General features: G+C 39.7%; 1 protein-coding gene across 1 annotated transcript in view; it reads left to right on the top strand.

Moving 5' to 3' along the window:
• Positions 1 to 5,148: 5,148 nt before the first annotated feature.
• Positions 5,149 to 19,916, top strand: part of map1ab (microtubule-associated protein 1Ab) — a 75,386-nt gene continuing 60,618 nt past the window's right edge. The window contains exons 1-3 of the mRNA XM_081607753.1: positions 5,149 to 5,330; positions 7,608 to 7,909; positions 13,116 to 13,217. Coding sequence (XP_081463879.1) covers positions 7,651 to 7,909; positions 13,116 to 13,217 — 361 coding nt within the window. The 5' untranslated portion in view covers positions 5,149 to 5,330; positions 7,608 to 7,650. The remainder of the gene's footprint in view (positions 5,331 to 7,607; positions 7,910 to 13,115; positions 13,218 to 19,916) is intronic.

Raw genomic sequence — 19,916 nt, 5'->3', positions numbered from 1 at the left:
AGGAGCGTAGAAACATACGCTCCCCCCCAACCTCTGTCCTCCAGACGCTGATACATTTAGTGCAAAACTAGCTACATTTACCCCGTTATGTGCGCGAGGTGAAGGAGCGTAAGGCGCGCTGAAGTGTACGGGAAAACATAATCGGTGCGCCGATTCAATACATCTACAATAATGATAGTAACATTAACAATAAAATAATTGTCAGTGCAAAGTAGCGGAGCAGGAAGCAAAAGCGGTTGATCATCAATTGACATTTCACCATTTTTAAAGCGGGTGAAGCACGAGTAAACTTGAGCTTGACACATAGCGTCATCCTTGTAAGCGGTCTTCAACATTTGAACGGTTTCCGATGCTTTTTTTCCCGAGCAGGAAGCAAAACTTCAGCCGCGCGCTACTCATAGTACTTCTCCATGAAGAAAAACGACGGCTAGACAAAACAGCTCTTACAAGAAAATTCACTGCGGGTAGATGAAACCTTCCACATCAACGCTGCTTGGCACACTGATTGAGAAGGCGTGGTCGAACAAATACCTAGAGGCAGAATCGTGTACTACAAAAACTGCGCGTGCAGCAGCGTCATTCTGGAAACGTTTGGGCACCCCCTCGTACGTCCAACGAATAAGGCAAGTCCTGAGAAGCCAGCTTAATGGCAAGAACAAGATCCGTGCGACAAACAGCTACTCACCAGAGTAATCAGAGACCCTGCAGGAATAATCAGCTGGCCAAAGAAGGAGATGAAGACCACCGATGTTAAGACACTCGGAAACTACTGACCATGCATGGAGGGCTCTACCCCAAATCCAGCATTCTGACTAAACACGAGTCATAGGGAAGGTAAATAAGGCAGGTGATTCCTTGAGTTTTCTAAATTGAGGGAACCAACCCTTTTTGGAATCCTAAAGACCTTTATTGGAAATAACAAACTGTTCCACAAACAGGAGCCATAATACTGGATGGATAATAAATGACTAAAACTGTATGATCACGTAATAGGTTAAAATAAGATTCATAAATATATATGTATAGAAAACAACAAGGAAAATGACAAAACAAACCCTAATTGATTTCTATTTGCTTTTTCTCTTTCTCTCTGTCTGAGCCTCGCACGGTGCATCTGACCTCTGACCTCAACTCTTCCCATCTGTCCTCCCATGGACCAGATGATGTCCCTCCTACAAAACCAGCCGATGAAAATGATCGAGAAGATCTAGAGGATCAAGAAGACAGAAAAGACCTCCATCACCTCCAGGGGACAACTGTCAGTCTCCTGTTGGGCATTTGGACTGAAAACTGTGTGAGACTGAGCTTTAACAACCTCCACTGGTCTGCTGTCCAGTATCAGCGTAGAGGAAGAAAAGCTAAACATGCTTCAGAGCTGTGAGAGAAGACGACTCTGAACTGTTGACGCTTGTTTCATCTGTGGACAACATGGACATTTCCTGAGGGACGATCTGGACAACCCAAAGATCCAACACCAGAACCAGTTGGACTGACAGGAAGCCAGAGGAGAGAGACGGGGGAGGATTTGGCTGCAGCAACGCCGAGACCGAGTGGGGGAGAGGGGCGAGAAGGAAGGAACAACATGAATCCACATCAACCACTGTGAAGGACGACCTGTCTGTAATGTCCATAAATCTGAAACAACAGAGCAACAGAGTGAGCAGCAATACTTCACTCTACCAAGTATCAAGTACTTTACTTCAACTTTTGACACCAAAGAGGACAATGTCCAGAGCAACAGCAAGTTTAGATGTTTCTGAAAGGCTCTCCACTCAAAGAACTATTGCTGGTCCACTGTTGAGTGACCGAAGCTGAGAGTGAAGATTTATACTTTTATGACAGGAGGTAACAAATCCTCCTGAGCAGACAGACGATCAGTTCCTGCTTCTCTTCTACGCTTTACCTACTTTCCAGATGGAAAATCTGCGCTTTCTTGTTGGGTTTTGAACGGACACTTATCTATACCTTCACTGCACTAATGTAATTTTTTTGTTTTGTTGGGTTTCCTAGAAAACACATGAAATTGGGTAGCTTAATTATGATCATTCTTAGTTGTTTGACTCCTAAGGATGTTTAAGAGTTTAGAAAATAATTCTTCTAGACATAAGAGAAGTCAATTTAAAGTGAACTTTAATGTGTGTAAAAGACTCATGTCTTGTCTCTGCCTGGCAGAGCTTTCCATCCAGAATTGCTTCATTATTGATTGTCCTACAAGCTCTCTGTATTGTGCATAATTCATAAATAAACCTGATTGAGTGATTTTACCTGAACAGTGCTTGGTAAGTTTTTTTCCACAACAATGGACAAAAACATTAAAGGCTCTCAAGTAAAAGGCGTGGCAGTTTTAGCTAATGTTGGACCCATGAGCCAATGCTAACATTAGCATATTAGCCTGCAAAGACTTTTATGCGTCGTCTTTTCAAAGAAAAATTAACCTGTAACCATATATGCGAGTAGTAAAGGCATACATGGCACATGAAAATATACTGAAGACGAATAACTCACCTTTAAATAAGCTCTGTTTCTTCCAATGGAAGCTTCCCGCACTTTACTGCGCATGCGCACCGCTGAGCTGAAGCATTCACTCCAGTGACAAAAATAGTCAAATCCAGTTTACTCAAAATAACGTAGTCTTGTACTTTTCTCAGGCCAAACACGTACTGTACATTGCTCACATTACTTGAGTTGAATAAACAATTTAGTGAGACTTGAGTAAAGCATACAAACCTAGTTTAAGTAAGAATAGGTATTGCCTTTCAGAGTGTTCTAGGCAAGTGCGTATGAACGAGTCTGTCATTCAGGGCGACGCATATCGGAAACCTGACAGATCAGTAAATATTTTGAGCAGAAATGTCAAACAATTATGCCATCAACACATCAGTAATGCGTTACTCTAATCGGACCCTTGTTTCAGTAACAAGTATTCTAACATGTTACTATTTACAATCCAATAATCAGGATTCCAGGATGAACACTCACTTTAGCTTCTGTCTAGCGATAGCGCTCTAATGTGTTGTTTTAACGTAGATCAATTAGATGCTAGGTTATCGCGAGATTATCAGGTGCGCAATTGGTAGAATAGATGTACACATATAGATTTGATGATCGGTAGAAATTGAATGTAGTGTATTTTATGCTGCATATGATCGCATATTTACTGTATTTTTTGTCTTGATTTCAGTTTTACCCTTTTAATTGTCATTAAACCTGCTGACAACGTCCTTCGGTCTTCAGAGTCGTGACATGAGAAAGGCGTTAGAAAGTCTTTGCATCAGACAAGCACCAGTAACGGCACACTTTGACTTTTCAAACTCAAACTCAGAAAAATTCTGAAATGAATTGTGAGTTTACTCTTCCATTTTTTATCTACAATGACCCAAATATGACGTTGTATAACCCCCCCTCTTTAAAGCAGAGTTGGGTTATGAAATACTATCCCGAGCCTTGAACGTCTCACACATTTTACCCTAAGTGCAAATATTACCATAAAGGCCATCCATCGAAACTGACAAACCGAAAACCTAATCAGAGCATCATGTTTAACCGTGTTGCTGTAACTGTTCACAGTATTTCCAACACTTTTTGTTCATTGCCAGAGCTTCGTGACCTGTGTCTGCTGTGAGTCTGTGGAAAAATATCAATTTAACCCGACGCTGCCACCTCAGCTCTGTCAGTCCAGCTTGTACACTCCTGTACATGTGTATGTCAGACACAACCATCACACAGACTGCTCAGCTGTCTGAGCAGAAAGGCATTTTTTCCCCTATTGATAGATAATTATTGACTTATTGCAGCTTGCAGACAACCCTGCTATATGAAAATGTTTATTAGTTAACTCTAAAGTTTCTCAATACGGCTTTAGAAAGAAGTCCAGTTACCATTAAGGCAGAGGGGCACGTTCAGTATTGCAAGTGCTTTACAGACATGGAATAATTTCATTGTGTGTGGAAGAAATACTTATAAAAATAATTCTCAAAACTTAGAAATTTGTTTTGCAATTTTGTTTTTTTTACCAACATTTTCTAAGTTTTAGAAGATTCAAAAATCTCAGAATTTTTTTTTTTTTAATAAATGTTTTTATGAATTTATTAGATCAATCTGAGAATTTCGGAGCTTTTTGTGGCGGAAATGTGTTCCCACTTTCTGCACAAAGGCCTTAATTGGCCACCAGAGGGCGCTACACGCTGTGGTGAATCAGCGCTAATGAACAGATGTGCTGTAGTTACATCAGAGCTCCACTGGAACAGAACGTTCATACACACCGCTACCACTAGATGGCAGCACTGCTGTGCAGTAGCCGCTCACACAGTGAAGTGCTGACTCACTGACAGAAAGAAAGGACTGAGGCAAAGAAAAAAAAATCCATACAAGGTATCTTCATACTGCTACAGCAGGATTTTATAGATTGTTTATTTTTGCCTTTCCATGGAGCTCTTGCAAAAGCAGCTGAGCTGAATATCTAAGTTGATGAATCATACTCAATTTACAGACCTATTCTGCATCTAATCTACATATTAACAGTTTATATACACACCCATATATATATATTTTTTAATCAAACGTAAGTCCTCAACAATCCCTTGTCGAACCTGTACTGCTAGAAAAATTCTGCCTGAGTAGATCAACTCCCGATCCTCATCCTCTCTGTGTGGTGCTGGCAGTTTAATCAGGGAAGCCGAACTTTTCCAAGGTCAAATCAGCCAGGAGAGAAGCTGAAGAGGGCTCATTTCCTGAGAGCCAAGGGGCTATTTTAAGTCCCATGCATCATCTCTTTCTTCCTTTGTCAGTGTGTCCCTCAGTGTGTGTGAAAAGACATTTGAAGTCAGGACAGAGTGTCTTCTTTCCCCCAACTTTCTCCCCATCATTAAGCCCTGTGCATTCATCCCACAGCAGTGTCTACATTCATACATCATCTGAATCCTAAATGAAGACTGAGGGTTTTTTAAGGCCTGGCAGTCTGATCCAGGTTTAATAATAAATCCTACTTAAAGCAGTTGTAGCATTTCATCTAGAACGACTTCGTTTATTAAAATGCTCCCACTGTGGGATTTCATTTTGTGCAACATGTGTGTTGGTCTCTCCTTCTCCCTCTCTCTCCCTCCTCCTTCATCTCTCTCCTCCATCTCCTATTTAAAGGGACAGAGCAGCCCTCCACCATGACTCCCCATCTCAGCTCCTTCAGACTAGCCAGCAGCAATTAGCAAACACCTGGTGTACCTGTGCGTCTGCTGCGCTCACTATACCAGCTTCTCATTGTAACGCTGGAAAAATGTTGTCAAAGAGTTAATAGAGGAGCCATGTTGTGATGACTTTCTGAAGGCGGAGTTTCAGTGAGTTCACACCAAACACGTTTTGAGTGTCAGGTGCACCAATGTCTATGTGGAGGTGCATCGAGGGCACGTCAAGGGCCATTGCAGCGTTTTTCAAGCGTCTAGTGTGGTGCAATTTGAACCGTTTGGGGCGTTTGATGCGTCGACCGCGTCCAACACTCCACATAGACTTTGAAAATAAACCAGACGCCCCTGACGCTCAAATCGCGTTTGGTGTGAACGCACCAAAAGTGCACACCATCAAACTTGAAGTGTGAGACACGTTTTTGACGCGTGTAACGCATTTGGTGTGAACGCACCATTTCAGAAATAACAGGAGTTTCTTCAAGAGATGGAGGCCCAATTTCAAGGTGTTAAATTAGGAAGTAAAAATTTTAAGTCATATTTGATATATATATATATTTATATATTTTAGAGATGTGCCGATCGATCGGTCACCGATCATAATCGGCCGATTTTCGTGAAAAAGTGCATGATCGGCGATCTGCGATCATTGGCTCTTGTTGCTGATACCGATCACCTGCATCTCATTTCGCAGCCTGCCTTGTGCAGCTGGTCTCCTCTTTCCTTCACACTGCGCAAACGTGCAGCAACAAATCCTAAGCGATGTGAAACTATAACGCGCTGAGTGAATGGGGAAGTTTGCGTGTTGCGGCGGAAAATTGAAGCACGTCAAAATGCATCAACACAATGAAGCTAATACGACATAAAAACAATGCCATACTTGACGGAGTTTGGCTACATCGAGGCTCACTGCAGTAAAAAAGACATATGGAGGATCAGATAGCAGGTAAAGCAGCGCACAGCTACAAACACTCACCCGGATTAGCATGACGGTCAGAAAGCTAAACAAATAACCCGCAAAATTATTTAAGTCTTCGAGCTGCGATGTAAGACGCTGATTCTGCTCGCTGTTGAACCGCTGTTACAGGTAGTAATATTTCACAGACGGAGCGCCGCTTCTGCTCCACCTGGTAGTGACTCTCACACCGAACCTGTTTAAAGCTGCAGCATCTAACCTAAAAAAATACATTTTACATACGTATTAAAACTTTCGCTGTCCTAACATGAGACAGATAATCTCTAAAAAAAATGATCGATCTCCTCCCTGCTCTGCATAATTACGCCGCTCAGTCAGAAACAGCCACTCAGAACTAGCAGTAATCAGCTAGCCGCCATGCTAACAGGAAGTTTTCATTCAGTAACTCAGGACTGTTTATTGTAAAGGAACAGGAACCTGTATTTACCTTTGAATGTTAAGTTTTATACTTGAATTTTTTGGCAATGTTGAGAGGTTTTATTTTGGCTCTTTGCATTATTTAGCTTCTTCAGAGCCTTCGTATGTTATCAGTCTGTTAAAGATAGTATTATTGATAGCAGTACAATTTGCAGAATTCATGTTTTGTTTAGTTTTCTTCTTGGAAAAAGTTATTAAAAACAAGTTTTTGTCTAAATTAAGGTGAATTCATGGTTCCTTTTTCCACATAATATAACCGGTAGTGTTTATGATAAAATAATAATAATAATAATAATTATGTGATCGGTATCGGTGATCGGTATTGGTGATCGGCCCTCATGGGTGATCGGTATTGGCAGGAAAAAACCTGATCGGCACATCTCTAATATATATATATATATATATTTGTTACATTTTTATAAAGTTGACAGTTACTTGATTATACTATAAAATGGCACCATGTGCCTGGAAAACACATAATACTGCCCCTTCAAACTTGTGTTTAAAGGGGCAGTATTAAGTCGTATTAGACTTAAATGTTTAATACAAACTTTAAGAGAGGTCATATTAGATGCTATTGAGTTTTGTAATTGTTGAAAACCTTATCTGGACAAACTAATTGCAGTTTGTAACCTGATCTGAGAACAATCCCTCCACACACTCTCACTTTCAAGGCAATCTTTGCAACATGTTAGCAGGTCAGACCTACAATTCACCTACAAGTGGATTGCCATCATTTTTAGCAACCCAGTTCGACAGTTTCCAATTTTAACAAATTGTCATACCAGCTAACATTTACATGTTTATGGTACGAAATTCGGACTCAGGTCCCAGTTCAAGAAGCCTAACAAGAAACATTAATAAATAAATAATAAACGAGTATAAAAATCTAAAGTATATACATATAAAAAACACATTATTTTAAAAACTTGTTTAGAAATAATGCTGATTTGTGATTTTCCGTGGCGCGTCCCCCCCCGCCCCCCTCCTCCCTCACCTCTCTGCATCTGTCCACGCCACCCTCCTCACCCCTCCTACAGCCCTTCCACGCGCCTCCCTTCTCACACACACACAGCAGTTGTCATGGCGATGGAATCGGCCCCGGCGTCGGCTCCGGGGGCTGTTGCCATGGAGATGCCCGCGCGAGGTGCGCTCCCGGTGGTGGAGGAGGACGAGGACTCGGGCGCTCCGGGGTCCGAGGAGAGGCTACAGCACCGCGGTAGAGGACGCAGGCAGCGACGCGGGCTGCCGTTCAACCGGAGCGGCTACTACATGCTGATAGTGATCGGGCAGATCGGCACGGAGCAGCAGCTGGACACCGCCAGAGCGCAGATAGAGCGGGGTGAGTACCGCTGGACCAGAACGGAGCTCTAAAGTCACTTTATTATTATTTTTTAAATCGCTTTTTTTTCTTGGCAGCTCGCATTCACTGCTGCGCTGTTAGGGATTAAAAGTCGAAAGGAAAGGTTTGGAGCTGGGAAACATCAGCGGGAGAGAAATGGTTTGACGCATTGAACAGGATGGCAGTTGCTGCAGCATTGCACCATGGGACTAAAACAATCATTTTCACCAAATGTGATGCTATCATTCAAGCGACGAGCTACAAAATACGTTTGTTATTTCCTCATAGGATTGACTGTGATAAAGTCAGTCCTGCTAGTGATAAAGCGTGACTTCACCGCATTATTATTATTTGACAGGACAGTAAAGATATTACCCAATTGTGTGCTTCTTCCTCTAACCAATGTACACAGACAAGAAAAACACCACTCCTTCTAAGACTGTGTAGTGTTCAGCATTTCCAAAAGCTTGTAGAAAGTGCACAAAAGAGGGGGAACATTTTTTTTAATTTAGGTTGAGTACATCACAATGGGCCACACAAATGATCTGGGTTTTGTCAATTTCAGCTCTTTTTTGAGTCTATTAAGAGCTGCTACCGATAATAACTCACTGGGTACGAGTTATTTAAGCTATATATAGTCTGTAACTTTTTTTTCTTTACATATTTGTTGAAACTGTCACCATGTTGTTGCAATATGGGATGAGACAGTCTTTGAAAAAATAAAAATTGAGCTCCTAATTCTTCTCCCAGTGCTAGAAACAACCAATCACAGTCAGGAGGCGGGTCTTAGCGCTGTCAATCATCCTCAGTGTGTCGCTGAGGGTGAATGCTGAGGCTAGTTAGCATGACCAGGGTTTTCCTGTAACAGTATATTGTTTCTCTGGCATTATTGAGCAGCGAGTACATGAGTTGATCGACAGAGCTAAGACCTTCCTCCTCCTGGCTCTGATTGGTTGTTTCTGGTCGGGAGCGGTACATATCGATTGACCTGGGGATAAACGTCAACGACATCTTGACAACCATTTTCAATCCATTTAGAGACCGTAGCCGTTGGTGAGCTGCAGATCGATAAGTCCACCGTCAAACCTTGAGGTCCAAAACCTTTTTATCAGTTGTGGCAGGTGAGCCCCACCTTTACAGTACCACCCGCAACAAACAAATATGTCGGTCATGATCTGCTCACTTTCCAGCCCAAGTTCACAAATTCCTTTTCAAATGTGAAAATAAACATCTTATTTACTAAAATACAATAACATGGCATTTGTTTAGTGAATTTAGTGAAGCTAAAACTGCCACTCGAGGAGTTTTGGAGAAAACATTTTCATAAACAACAGTGTTTTTATATGAAACACAAAATGTCTAAATATTTTGTGCAGTTTTGGCTTAATTGCTGCTGTGAATATGTCAATTTTCCCAGTAAAAAGTGCTTTTTCTCTATACTCGGTTAATCTACGATTATTTCAATTGTTTCTGCCCTACTCTGGACATTGCAGAATTTTTTAAATACAGTTTTGTCTCGTAATTTTGTCTACACTGGGTTAAAGTATGATGATGATGCAGATTATCACAAAATTTGGTGAATTTGAACTGGGTGAAGCTAAAACTTTTTGTGAGAACATATACTCCAACTAACGATTAATTGTTTACAAAATTAGTTGACGATTATTTTGATAATCGATTCATTGCGATTAAGTCGACTAATCGTTTCAGACCTACTCTGAATATTAAAGAATGTTTAAACTAGAATCTTCCTCTCGTAAAGTCGTCTTCACAGCTTTAAAGGAAGACAATGCCACTTTGTCACAGGCCTGTGTGCATCGTTGCTCCTCCTCACGAAGAACTTCAGCCAGCTTCACACAGCCTGACACCTGCTATAAGTTTACTCCATGGATTTTTAAACGCTTGCATTTCCAGCAAAACGCCTGTCAGCGATTTCCCGCGGAGCCGTTGTCACAGGCTGCTTGTTCTCTGATCCAGATTAGGGTGTAAGATGGCGGTGCAACGCCACGCCGACTCCCTCCGTCCCCCCTGACCTCCGCGTTGCTGTTCGGACCCCCGGGAGCTGACGGATCAGCTTGTGTGTGGCAGGCTCACACCCACTCAGCTTATTAAAGCACAGATAGTTTCACCCCGCCTGGTGTTTTCAGAATGACTCAGTGTGTGTGAGCTGCTATTACGTACACACTGCGTCTGTGTTTTGAAGTCTGCACAGATTTAGTTTGAATTCCGGGGATCCTCAAGCCTCCTGAAGTTAAAATTTTCTGTGTAACATTGGTTTTTCCTTATTGTCAGTCGCATAATTTAAACAGAAAAATTGGTTTCTGAATGGAAAATTGTGTCTGGATCGAATCGTGACACTAAAAATTGGGAAAGATTTGCATCTCCAGTCAGAGACCTGTTCAGATTCGTTGCATGACTGACTGCTTTTGAAGTAATTTTGAATGAGCTTTTTTTAAGTTGTTGGTAGCAAAGGGTCTAAAACAGGGGTGTCAAACTCCAGTCCTGAAGGGCCGCTGTCCTGCAGTTTTTAGATGTGCCACAGGTACAAAACACCTGAATCAAATGGCTTAATGACCTCCTCAGTTCTCCAGAGCCTTGCTAATGACCTAATTATTCTATTCAGGTGTGGTGCAGCAGAGGCACTTCTAAAAGTTGCAGGACACCGGCCCTGGAGGACTGGAGTTTGACACCCCTGGTCTAAAATCTGAATACATTACAGAGGTATGGATATTTCTGCCAGATGCTATAGAGGTTCTTCGACTTCGGATCTTTTTCCTACCATTTTAAATTTGAACATGTTTACAGTAAAGAATAGTGAACTGGAATCTCCTAATGTGGTGCAGTTTGGTTCTGGGTGTCTACTGGCTGTGCTCATTTTATCGCCTGCAGCCAATGTGAAATCCATACAGCCATCCATTATTCATATACATAGACACACACTTATATCCAAGAGTAATTTAGAATTATCAATTAGCCTAGCATTATGCATTGTGGGAGGAACCCCCAGACTGTGGCTACGTTCACACTGCAGCCTGAAGTGACCCGATTCCGATTTTTATTTTATTTTTTTGACGTAATTCAACTTGTATCTGATCTTTTCATGACAGTTTGAGCAGCACAGGTCGGATTCTTTTCGAATGCGACTCAGGCTGCTTAGGTATCAGATACATATCCGATTCAAATGTGACCTGAAGTCCAGGTCGCGTTCATCTGACCTGAACGTCACTGTTACTCTACAAACGACACTATTCTGCGCCCTGATGCGCGCAAGCGGGAAGAAAAACAACAACCATGACGGACTATAATGAGGATTAAGTTGTTAATATTCTGGCTCCGGTCAGACAACAACTTCAAATATGTAAGCTAAGCTCCACCGTTAACCTCCATGTTTACTTCCGTAAACACTGAGCACTTCTTCTTTTTATGGCGGTTTGGCAGAACACAGGGAACGCTGACGCTATTGCGCCCTCTAGTGCTCAGGACACTTTCAGGTCGTTTGCAAAAAAAAAAACAAAAAAACTTTCAGGTCGTTTGCCCGTCGTTTGCCAGGTCACATATATTTGGAAGCGTGAACGACCACGGTAAAAAAAATAAAAAATCTAATTGAACAAAAAATCATAATTGGGTCACTTCAGGCTGCAGTGTGAACGCACCCTATGATTCGGGTCCTGGAACTTTATTATGCTAGACAATATTGTGAACAGCTCCCAGTTTTAAAAACAATCCCTTGTTGCCACAGTTACGAGTCATATAGGGTTGCCAACCTATATGCGCATTAGTGAGCGTCCCTTATTTTGATTTCTGAAAGGTGGCAACCCTAGTCATAGCAACTGGCCAAAACTAAAAAAAAAACAAAAAAACAGTAAGAGCTAAGAGTAAGTCCTTCCAGTTTCACAGCATCCAAATAGGGACTGTTCACACAAACATCCAATGACTAAACAAATAAAAAAAATCTGAACAAATCACTCAAAGAAAAATAATTAAAATGAAGCAAATAAGGTAGTCCAACTTTTTTTTTCCAGGAGAGGGATTTTATTGATTGTAGATCATTTAAAATAGTTTTTAAAAGATGTAAAGATGTTGCACGTTTGCTGTATTAAAAGAAAAGCATCTAGTTTTCAAATTTTTTTTCTCAGTTCAACTAATTTATTCCCTGTTATAAAAACAGAATATTTGGGTCACTTTCTTTCAAAATGCTTGCTAATATTTAACCAAGTTTAACAAATTATATAAAAGCAGATTTTGGCATCAACCACCTGTGCTAGACGGGTCAAATTTGGATTCGTATGAATCTTAGTTGGGACACAAATGAGCCCTGGGCCGCACTTTGTGACACCTCTGCTCTGAACTAACCTGAATTACAATAACACTCACTGAAAACCAGAAAACACAATAAAAAGTAAATGATGTTTCCATTTTCTATTAAATTTCTCCTAATTTTGACCAAATCAGATCAGGAAATGTGAATTTACTCCATTTTGCACACAGAGCATCTCCACGGATCGGCTCTGGATGTAGAATGAGCTCTGTGGCTTTAAAGTTGGGAAGATGAAAGCTCCTCCATCAGCATATGTGCTGACATGAAACTGTGACTTTCACACCTCGTTCTGCTTTGGCTGAAGGTGTTTTAAAACACACGCACACTGCTACACACAGACGAAAGATATATTTTTTTACATCAAAGTGCAAAGTTTCTATCCTAAAATAGGTCATATTTACATGTTTTTGCCGTTGTTGGAGATCTGCAGGGTAGATCTGGATGAAATCCGTCCGTCTCGGTGAACTTCTGAAGAACGTGTCGGTGTGGATTGGTCGGAACCAGAGCAGTCTGATTGGTGGTTGTACATTGCTGAATCACGTCTGATTTGTCATGTCGGTCCTGCTGATAGGATGATATTTGTAATCAAATTTGTATTCTCAGTAGGCAGAACATCAGGGTAATACTAAGAAAAAACACCCCAAAAAAAGTCTGTTGAAGGGAGAAAGCAGAGGAAGGTGAATTAGCTGCAGCAACAGATGGTGAAGTTTAACCTCATGTACACAAAAACAACTAACCAAAGACAGCTTCTTTGATAACCTGCAAATGAGTTTTGTTCAGGATCATTAAAAAAAAAATCCTAGAGATGTTTTTATTATTATTATTTTCACATCTGCCCTCCAGTACTTCGTTTGACCTTAAAAGCTCTTTTCTTTTCTTTCCCTGCAGGAATTCGATCCTGGGACATCAATTTGAAGAGCTGCGACCTTGACCAGCAGTTGCAGCTGTTTATAACTCGCCACTCAGCCCATTTTTCCTCCAAGGTCAGAGGTCAGTTGGATGTGCTCCCCCCCCCCCTGTAAGCTGGGGAACTGGTGATGACTTGCTGGAAACCACTTAGTGCTGCTTTTTCTGGTGGATTCAGAAAGCAGCAAGAAATAAAATAAGACAACTTTAATAACGGCATTCAGCAAGAAACCTAAGTTTTCAGCAAAAGTTTTTCTACCTTTTGAACTTTTCCACATGTTTCCGTGGCAACCAAACATGTCAATGCGTTTTGTGGGGATTTTATGTGAGAAACCACAAGCGCGAAAATTCAGTTTAGTTTTCATATAGTTTTACAAGTAAAAATAGAAATAGAAATTTGTGACTGAAGTTGAATACATTTTTTTGATTTTTCTGAATATATCAGAAATCTATATCACAGTGACCGTCCGTGGCTTAAAAAGTCATTTAATTAAATCTGTGTCTAAGTATCAAATTTGAAATACGACATTGTTAGATAATCAGAATTCAGACCACGTTTCTGTTCCACTCCCTCATAAAATAAAAGAGAGTGACTTTAGATTAGAGATGCACCGATCCAATATTAACATCTGTTTCGGTTCCGATATTGATAAAAATTCTAGATCGGGTATCGGTATCAATGTACCCGATCTGTAAGGACAGATCTATTCAGTCTGATTCTGAGCAATGTCATGCTTTATCGGGGTTTTTTTTTTACATTATATTTTGAATTCCTAATTTCATTTTCTGAACCACCTGAAAGAAGGTTTGTTGCAGTTTATTTTTAAGACCAAGGCAGTCAAACATTGCTTTTGTCAGCTCCATTTTCTCTATTATTTATTTTACATTGACTGTTGTATTCTTAATAGCACTGACTGAACAAATGGAAATTGTGTTGTTCTTTGATCCAGCTTGTGAAGCTAGTTGTGTATTTTACTGTTCCATCCTGATGTAGTTGAGTTATCAAATACATTTTTAATTAAGTACAGTTATGTCTGTGTTTAAGAAAAAAGAGTAATTTGAAGTCAATTCAGCATGGTTTTTCTGTATTGGATTGGTATCGGCCGATACTAAAGCTCAGATATCGGTTTCAGCATCGGAAGTGGAAAAGGTGGATCCTACTTTAAATGTGCCCCACAAATACATTTGATTGGTTTTGCCTTGACTGTACTTTTTTTTATATTTGTGTTGAGAGTTTGGAACACGAATATTTTTGTGGGTTTTGGTGCAAATTTTAAAGTTGGCGATATTTTAATAATATAATTCCTATCTAAACAGAAAACAATATTGATCACTAACAGATTGTATGTACTTTGTTGATTGTTTGTAATATGCCAAATGTTGCTTTGCGTTTATGTTAAGTACATATCTAAAACAACTTAAAAGAAATCTGACTTCGCGTCTTTTGACACCTTGAAATTAGCACCTGTCTCTTTAAGAACCTCCCACCCATTACGACACTCCCCTTTTAGCACGTCGTCACGACAACGCTTCATCTTGTCATCCCCAAATGCCATTTACGCTAGTCTTCCAGCAAACTTTTGAAAACTTACTAGCTAAAATTAAAATACATAAAGTGGGTTTTATGTAATTCTCCACTTTTCAGATTTTACTAAGTAATTTATGTCTTCATATTTGTGCATTTGTGTATTGTATTAAATCCCAATAAGATACATTAGCAAAGTGGGGAGGAAAAAACAGTTCAAAGGGCATTAACATTTTTGGTTGACCTGTGCAGGAGCGTATTATATGCCAATATGTTCGGCTGATTGCCAGTCGTTGGACTGAAAGAAGGTCGATCTTTTTATTGTCATCCTGTTGGTTCAGGTGTTGCTAATCGTCCTGTGGAGCTGGTTGTCTCAGGTTTTTCACCTCACATTATTTCTGGGTGAGAAATTTACGCGGCAGGAAATGATCAGCTGGAGCGCTGGCTGTAATTAGACTTTATTATCTTTAAACTTGGAGGCAGCGATAGAGAAAGTGATCTAAGAGTGTCATCACCCGGGTTTCTATATTTATTAGCAGCATATGAGGTAAATGAAAAGGTGACTGCACACCTGCCTGGCCAACACATCCCAGCAGGAATGGTTTTATTACGAGCTCCGTTCCCATTGACCATGTAATTGCGCAAATTGGAATTACGAAAATAAAAATAAATAAAACTCACTTTTCGACAAAGATAATTTTGCGCCAGGATGAAGTGGTCTGTTGTCTGTATCGACATTAGTGTATTTCGGCAAGAAAGCTGCGATTTTCCACCAGTATCCAGATGTTACTACTGGTGGAAACGACAAAGAAAACAGGAAGTGGTAGGAGGATGATGGTGCGTCATGTTTTTTTAATGACTTATCATTACTTATTATAGATGTGATTTTTTGATTGTGAATTGCGAAATTGTAGTATTTTCCACATTAGCGGATTATTGACAGAAATTGCGCACATTTGTAATGGAGATGCGGCTACTTTCTCCTAAAAAACCCCCAACACAATTATTAGTTAAAAAAGGCAACAAGGCAACAAATATGATGGAAAATGAAAGAAAATGTCACATTTTGATCTATTTTCACCATATTTCATAGTATTTTGACTGTTTGTGTGTCATATCAAGTAGACAGCTGAATGAGTGCTGCAGTGTGTCTCTGGGTGTGTTCTCGCTGTCTACAGGATGGGATGAAAATACTAAAGATGCTGAATCATCTTTCAGAAAAGGGGTTCATGGGATCTTTCACACACACACTCGCACGCAATCTCACACACACACACACACACACACACACACACACACACACACACACACACACACACACACACACACGGACACGCACAAACACACACACACTCAGAGGCGTGGCAACAGACTCAGGCCTGATTGTAACTGCACTAGAAAGACATTGCTATGCAGAAGCTGCAGTAAGCACAAATGACACTGCATTTTTTCACACATCTGTTAAGCTGGGTGATTTTGTACAACTCATCTCCTTCCAAAGGTCTTGAATTTCAAATATCAATAGTTCAGTTCAACCAGATGATGATTAATTACCAACCAACATGAAGGAATAAAAAAAACCCTTGATAAAATGTTTTAGCGCTAATATGTGGTGGTTTTTCAGCCATATCATATCAAAATTTGTGTATTTCTCAAAATGCAATGGAAACACTTTTTTCGCGTCTCGCTAGTCTTGCCAGTTTGCATGTAGCAGGATTGAGCCAATAGGCAACGGCCTCTTTGGACAATGTGTAGTTGGCTCCATAAAAAGTCTCACGCATCACATAGTTTATCAAAAGCTGAGTTTGTCATTCGAACATATTGAATCCATTACTCTGTTGTAAAAATCACTGACTACAGTTTCCCAAACCTCACCACTCTAAGGGCCTTGTTACGCCAACACCTGAGGAAGATGCTAATGTCTGATGGCTGATGATGAGTGCTAGAAACATAAATCTAATCCGCTGTTGTCATGATTTTCAGGACTTTGGGTTTATTCATACCAACCCTGTTTAGTCCGCTTTAGTCAAACTTCAGTTTGATCGCCTAGAAAGACCAGTTAATTTGAGGAGATTGGAATGAAACTGGTTACGGACCAGCAAACTCTAGTCCACCTAAAAAGAAGGTAATCCAGAAGGTAATACAGGTAAAACATTTCTGAATCCTGCCTGTCCTGAATCAGACATGTGAAAAGCTCCCAATGAGAGAACATATATAGCTTTGCTGCTCTCTGTTCAGTGTTTCTCTCCCTCAGCCTCACTATGCCACAGACGTTTCTCGAGACGTCGTAGAAAACAGCTTCCCTTTAGTTTGCTGCCCTCTTTGCGCTTCCTCTGACTTCATTTCAGACACTTCCCTGATTCTGAAAATAGCCAACTTGGAGTCTTCTTGCTCTAACAGCTGTGACTGGACTGTATAAAGAGTTCAGTCACTCACCTGTCTAACTCCAAAACCCCACATCCTCTCTTCCTCCATAAGAGCCTCAACTTACATGTTGTCCAACAGAAAGACTGAAAAAAGCAGACAGAAGTTTTCCTGCAAACATATGACCGGTATCCTCCGTCCCTTCTGTTCCTGTGGACTCCTCTGTGCAGAGATACACTCCCACTCTGCTCCCAGTCACAGTGACTCATGGCTACAGCAGCTGATTGTGTTCCTCTGCTTTCCTCCGTCAGAACCGCGTTAAATCTGGCAAAGTGTCACTGAGTCCAACAGTGAAATCTGATATTTTTTCCCTCATCGACTCTCACTTAATCTCTAATACTCTCATACTCAGCAGTATTAGGGCCAGACTGAGAGACTTTTTTTTAAAAACAAGAATAAAGTCATATTAACACAATATTATTACCAGAAGAAAGTCGTAACATTACTAGAAAAAAAGCTTTGATCAAGTTATTAAGATCTGATTCTTTGTTCAAACTACTGTGCCTATTTCAAAGTCCTGCTACGGATAATTTGATGCTGATTTGCTAAAAGATTAAATATGTCCCATTTGTTTAGGACTGATTGTACAATTACTACTGCATTCTACTAATGTTACAACTTTAATGGGGTAAAATTATGAGTTTATTTTTGTGTTATTTCAACTTCATCATCATACGCCTTTTTTTCTGGCATTTTTCTGACTCTTCTCATAATATTATTACTTTTTGACATTATTTTATCCTCATATCATTACAACTGTTTTTCTGATCTGAGTACAACTAAGTTATTGTAATAAATTTTATTCTCGTATTGCTCCGATTTTATCCTCATCGTTTTATGACTTTGCTGTTCAATTTTATCCTCACTTTATGACTTTATTCTGGTATTGTGACGACTTCAGTCCCATAAATTTGTTGTCCAACTTTATTCTTCTATTATGACTTTATTCTCATGATAAAATCATGGTTTTCTGCTGTCTAACTTTATTCTCGTAATATTATGACTTTTTTTCTGTAACTTTTTCTTTTTTTTTTTTTTGCCTGGCCCTGTTTTATTCTGTTCATGCAATGCAGCCAAACTGAAATTGTTTTAGGTCCATTATTACATACCATCACTCTCTTTTGCTTACCAAGAACTGAAACTAACAGACATACGGTTTGATGAAAAAAAGGGGATAATGTTGCCACCTGCTAATTTGCGGTCAATTCAAATATATTAATTACAGTTTCAGATTTCTGTAGTTGTCATTTCAGTAGCCTTTGTAAACAGATCTAATTCATATGGTGTTTAAAATCCAAAACGATCAAAATTCAGCAAACATCTATTCAAATCACAACATTCACGCACAGTTCAGTTTGACCCGGTAGAGTCGGACTCAGTTGATCATATAAATGCGTTTGGTGAAGAGTTTTTTTCCATTTAAGGAAGTTCGGCTGATTTTACCGACTCGTCCACTTTGCACCAAACCCTTGTCCCGAGCGAGCGTTCAATTACTGTTCCCATGATGCTTTTCAGCAGGCTTACAGCCGACACAAACAGCTCACTGATTCTCCACATATCCATGCTTACATGTTGAAGTTGAAATAGCTTGTAGCTGAAGAGATAAGTGGCTTTCTGAATGGTGAGATCAGGCTGTGATCAGAATTGTCCAGTAAAATCCTGATTACCCGTCCCTTTTTTTTTAATTAATTTATTTTTTTCACCCCTTTAATGATCGTTTTAGAAGGTAATTATTTCGGACAATTGTGGCGTTTAATTCATGTCAGTCTCTGTCGCAGAGTATTCATTTGAAGGTGATTACCATGTTAGGAAAACCGGCACCTGGGCCCCAAAATTGCCCTGCAGGGATAATAAAATCCAATAACCGTGAGCCTCCTCCTGACAGATGTGATGAGGAGTCCAGAAAAACATCGCTATGGCAACACGAATTGTGATAGCCTCACTCAGGATTTATTTCCTAAAAGGTTTTATTCATCTTCAGGCAAAAATAAAAAAGTGAGCTACATGTTTTTGAAAGAGCTTTTTTCCTGAGTTTAACACTTTTAAATATGTAAGCAACAAACACAACAGTAACACTATGTACTGTGTGGAAACTACAAGAAACAGTAGTGGAGCATTTTTAATGTTTATATATATAATATATTCCAGTGAATTTTTGGATGACTTTTATTTAATTAATTGGATTTAACTGCTTTATTTTAATTTTATTTTTTTTTTTACATAATTATGCTAACCACTTCATTTAAATAAACAGAGATCCTAAAACTGACTTATTTAATTTGAAGTAATGTGAAAGGGTATGCATCTATCCCACAATGCATTGTGCTACCACCAGCAGCAACTAATTTAAGCACTTTTTTATTTACCACATAAAGTAGTTTTAAGATGTTTCAGGTGAAATGTAGACTCTACAGCTTCATCAGATTTATGAAGTTAACTTAAGTTGCATCGTGATTTTATGTTTTAATTTGCTTTAGTTTTGTGTAACCAGGTTGTTGTTTGTTGCTGATTTTGGTCCTGGTTCCTCCTGAAAACGAGATCTGGATCTCATTGGGGTTTTACATACAGGAATTAAAATAAAGTTACATTTACTAAAATAGTTAGTCAATCAGTTAATTTAATGAAAACTAAAGCAAAAATGACTCATTCGCTTTGACAGTAGAGTTACGTGTACTAGTAGAACCAGCTCAACATGCTCAAGTTGTGTAAACTTAAGATGTAAAGCTTTGCACATGCTCACATTTTGAAGTTTTGAAAACTTGATTTTTTTTTTTTAAATCAGACAACGGGTTTGCAATTTTTTTCCCATTTATTGCGTTTTACAGTGCAGCTGT

This window comes from Poecilia reticulata, chromosome 6, assembly GCF_904066995.2.
Source record: "Poecilia reticulata chromosome 6, P_reticulata-male-v2, whole genome shotgun sequence".
Taxonomy (NCBI): Eukaryota; Metazoa; Chordata; class Actinopteri; order Cyprinodontiformes; family Poeciliidae; genus Poecilia; species Poecilia reticulata.
Note: the sequence above shows the minus strand (reverse complement) of the source record. Positions and strands in the feature narration are given on the sequence as shown.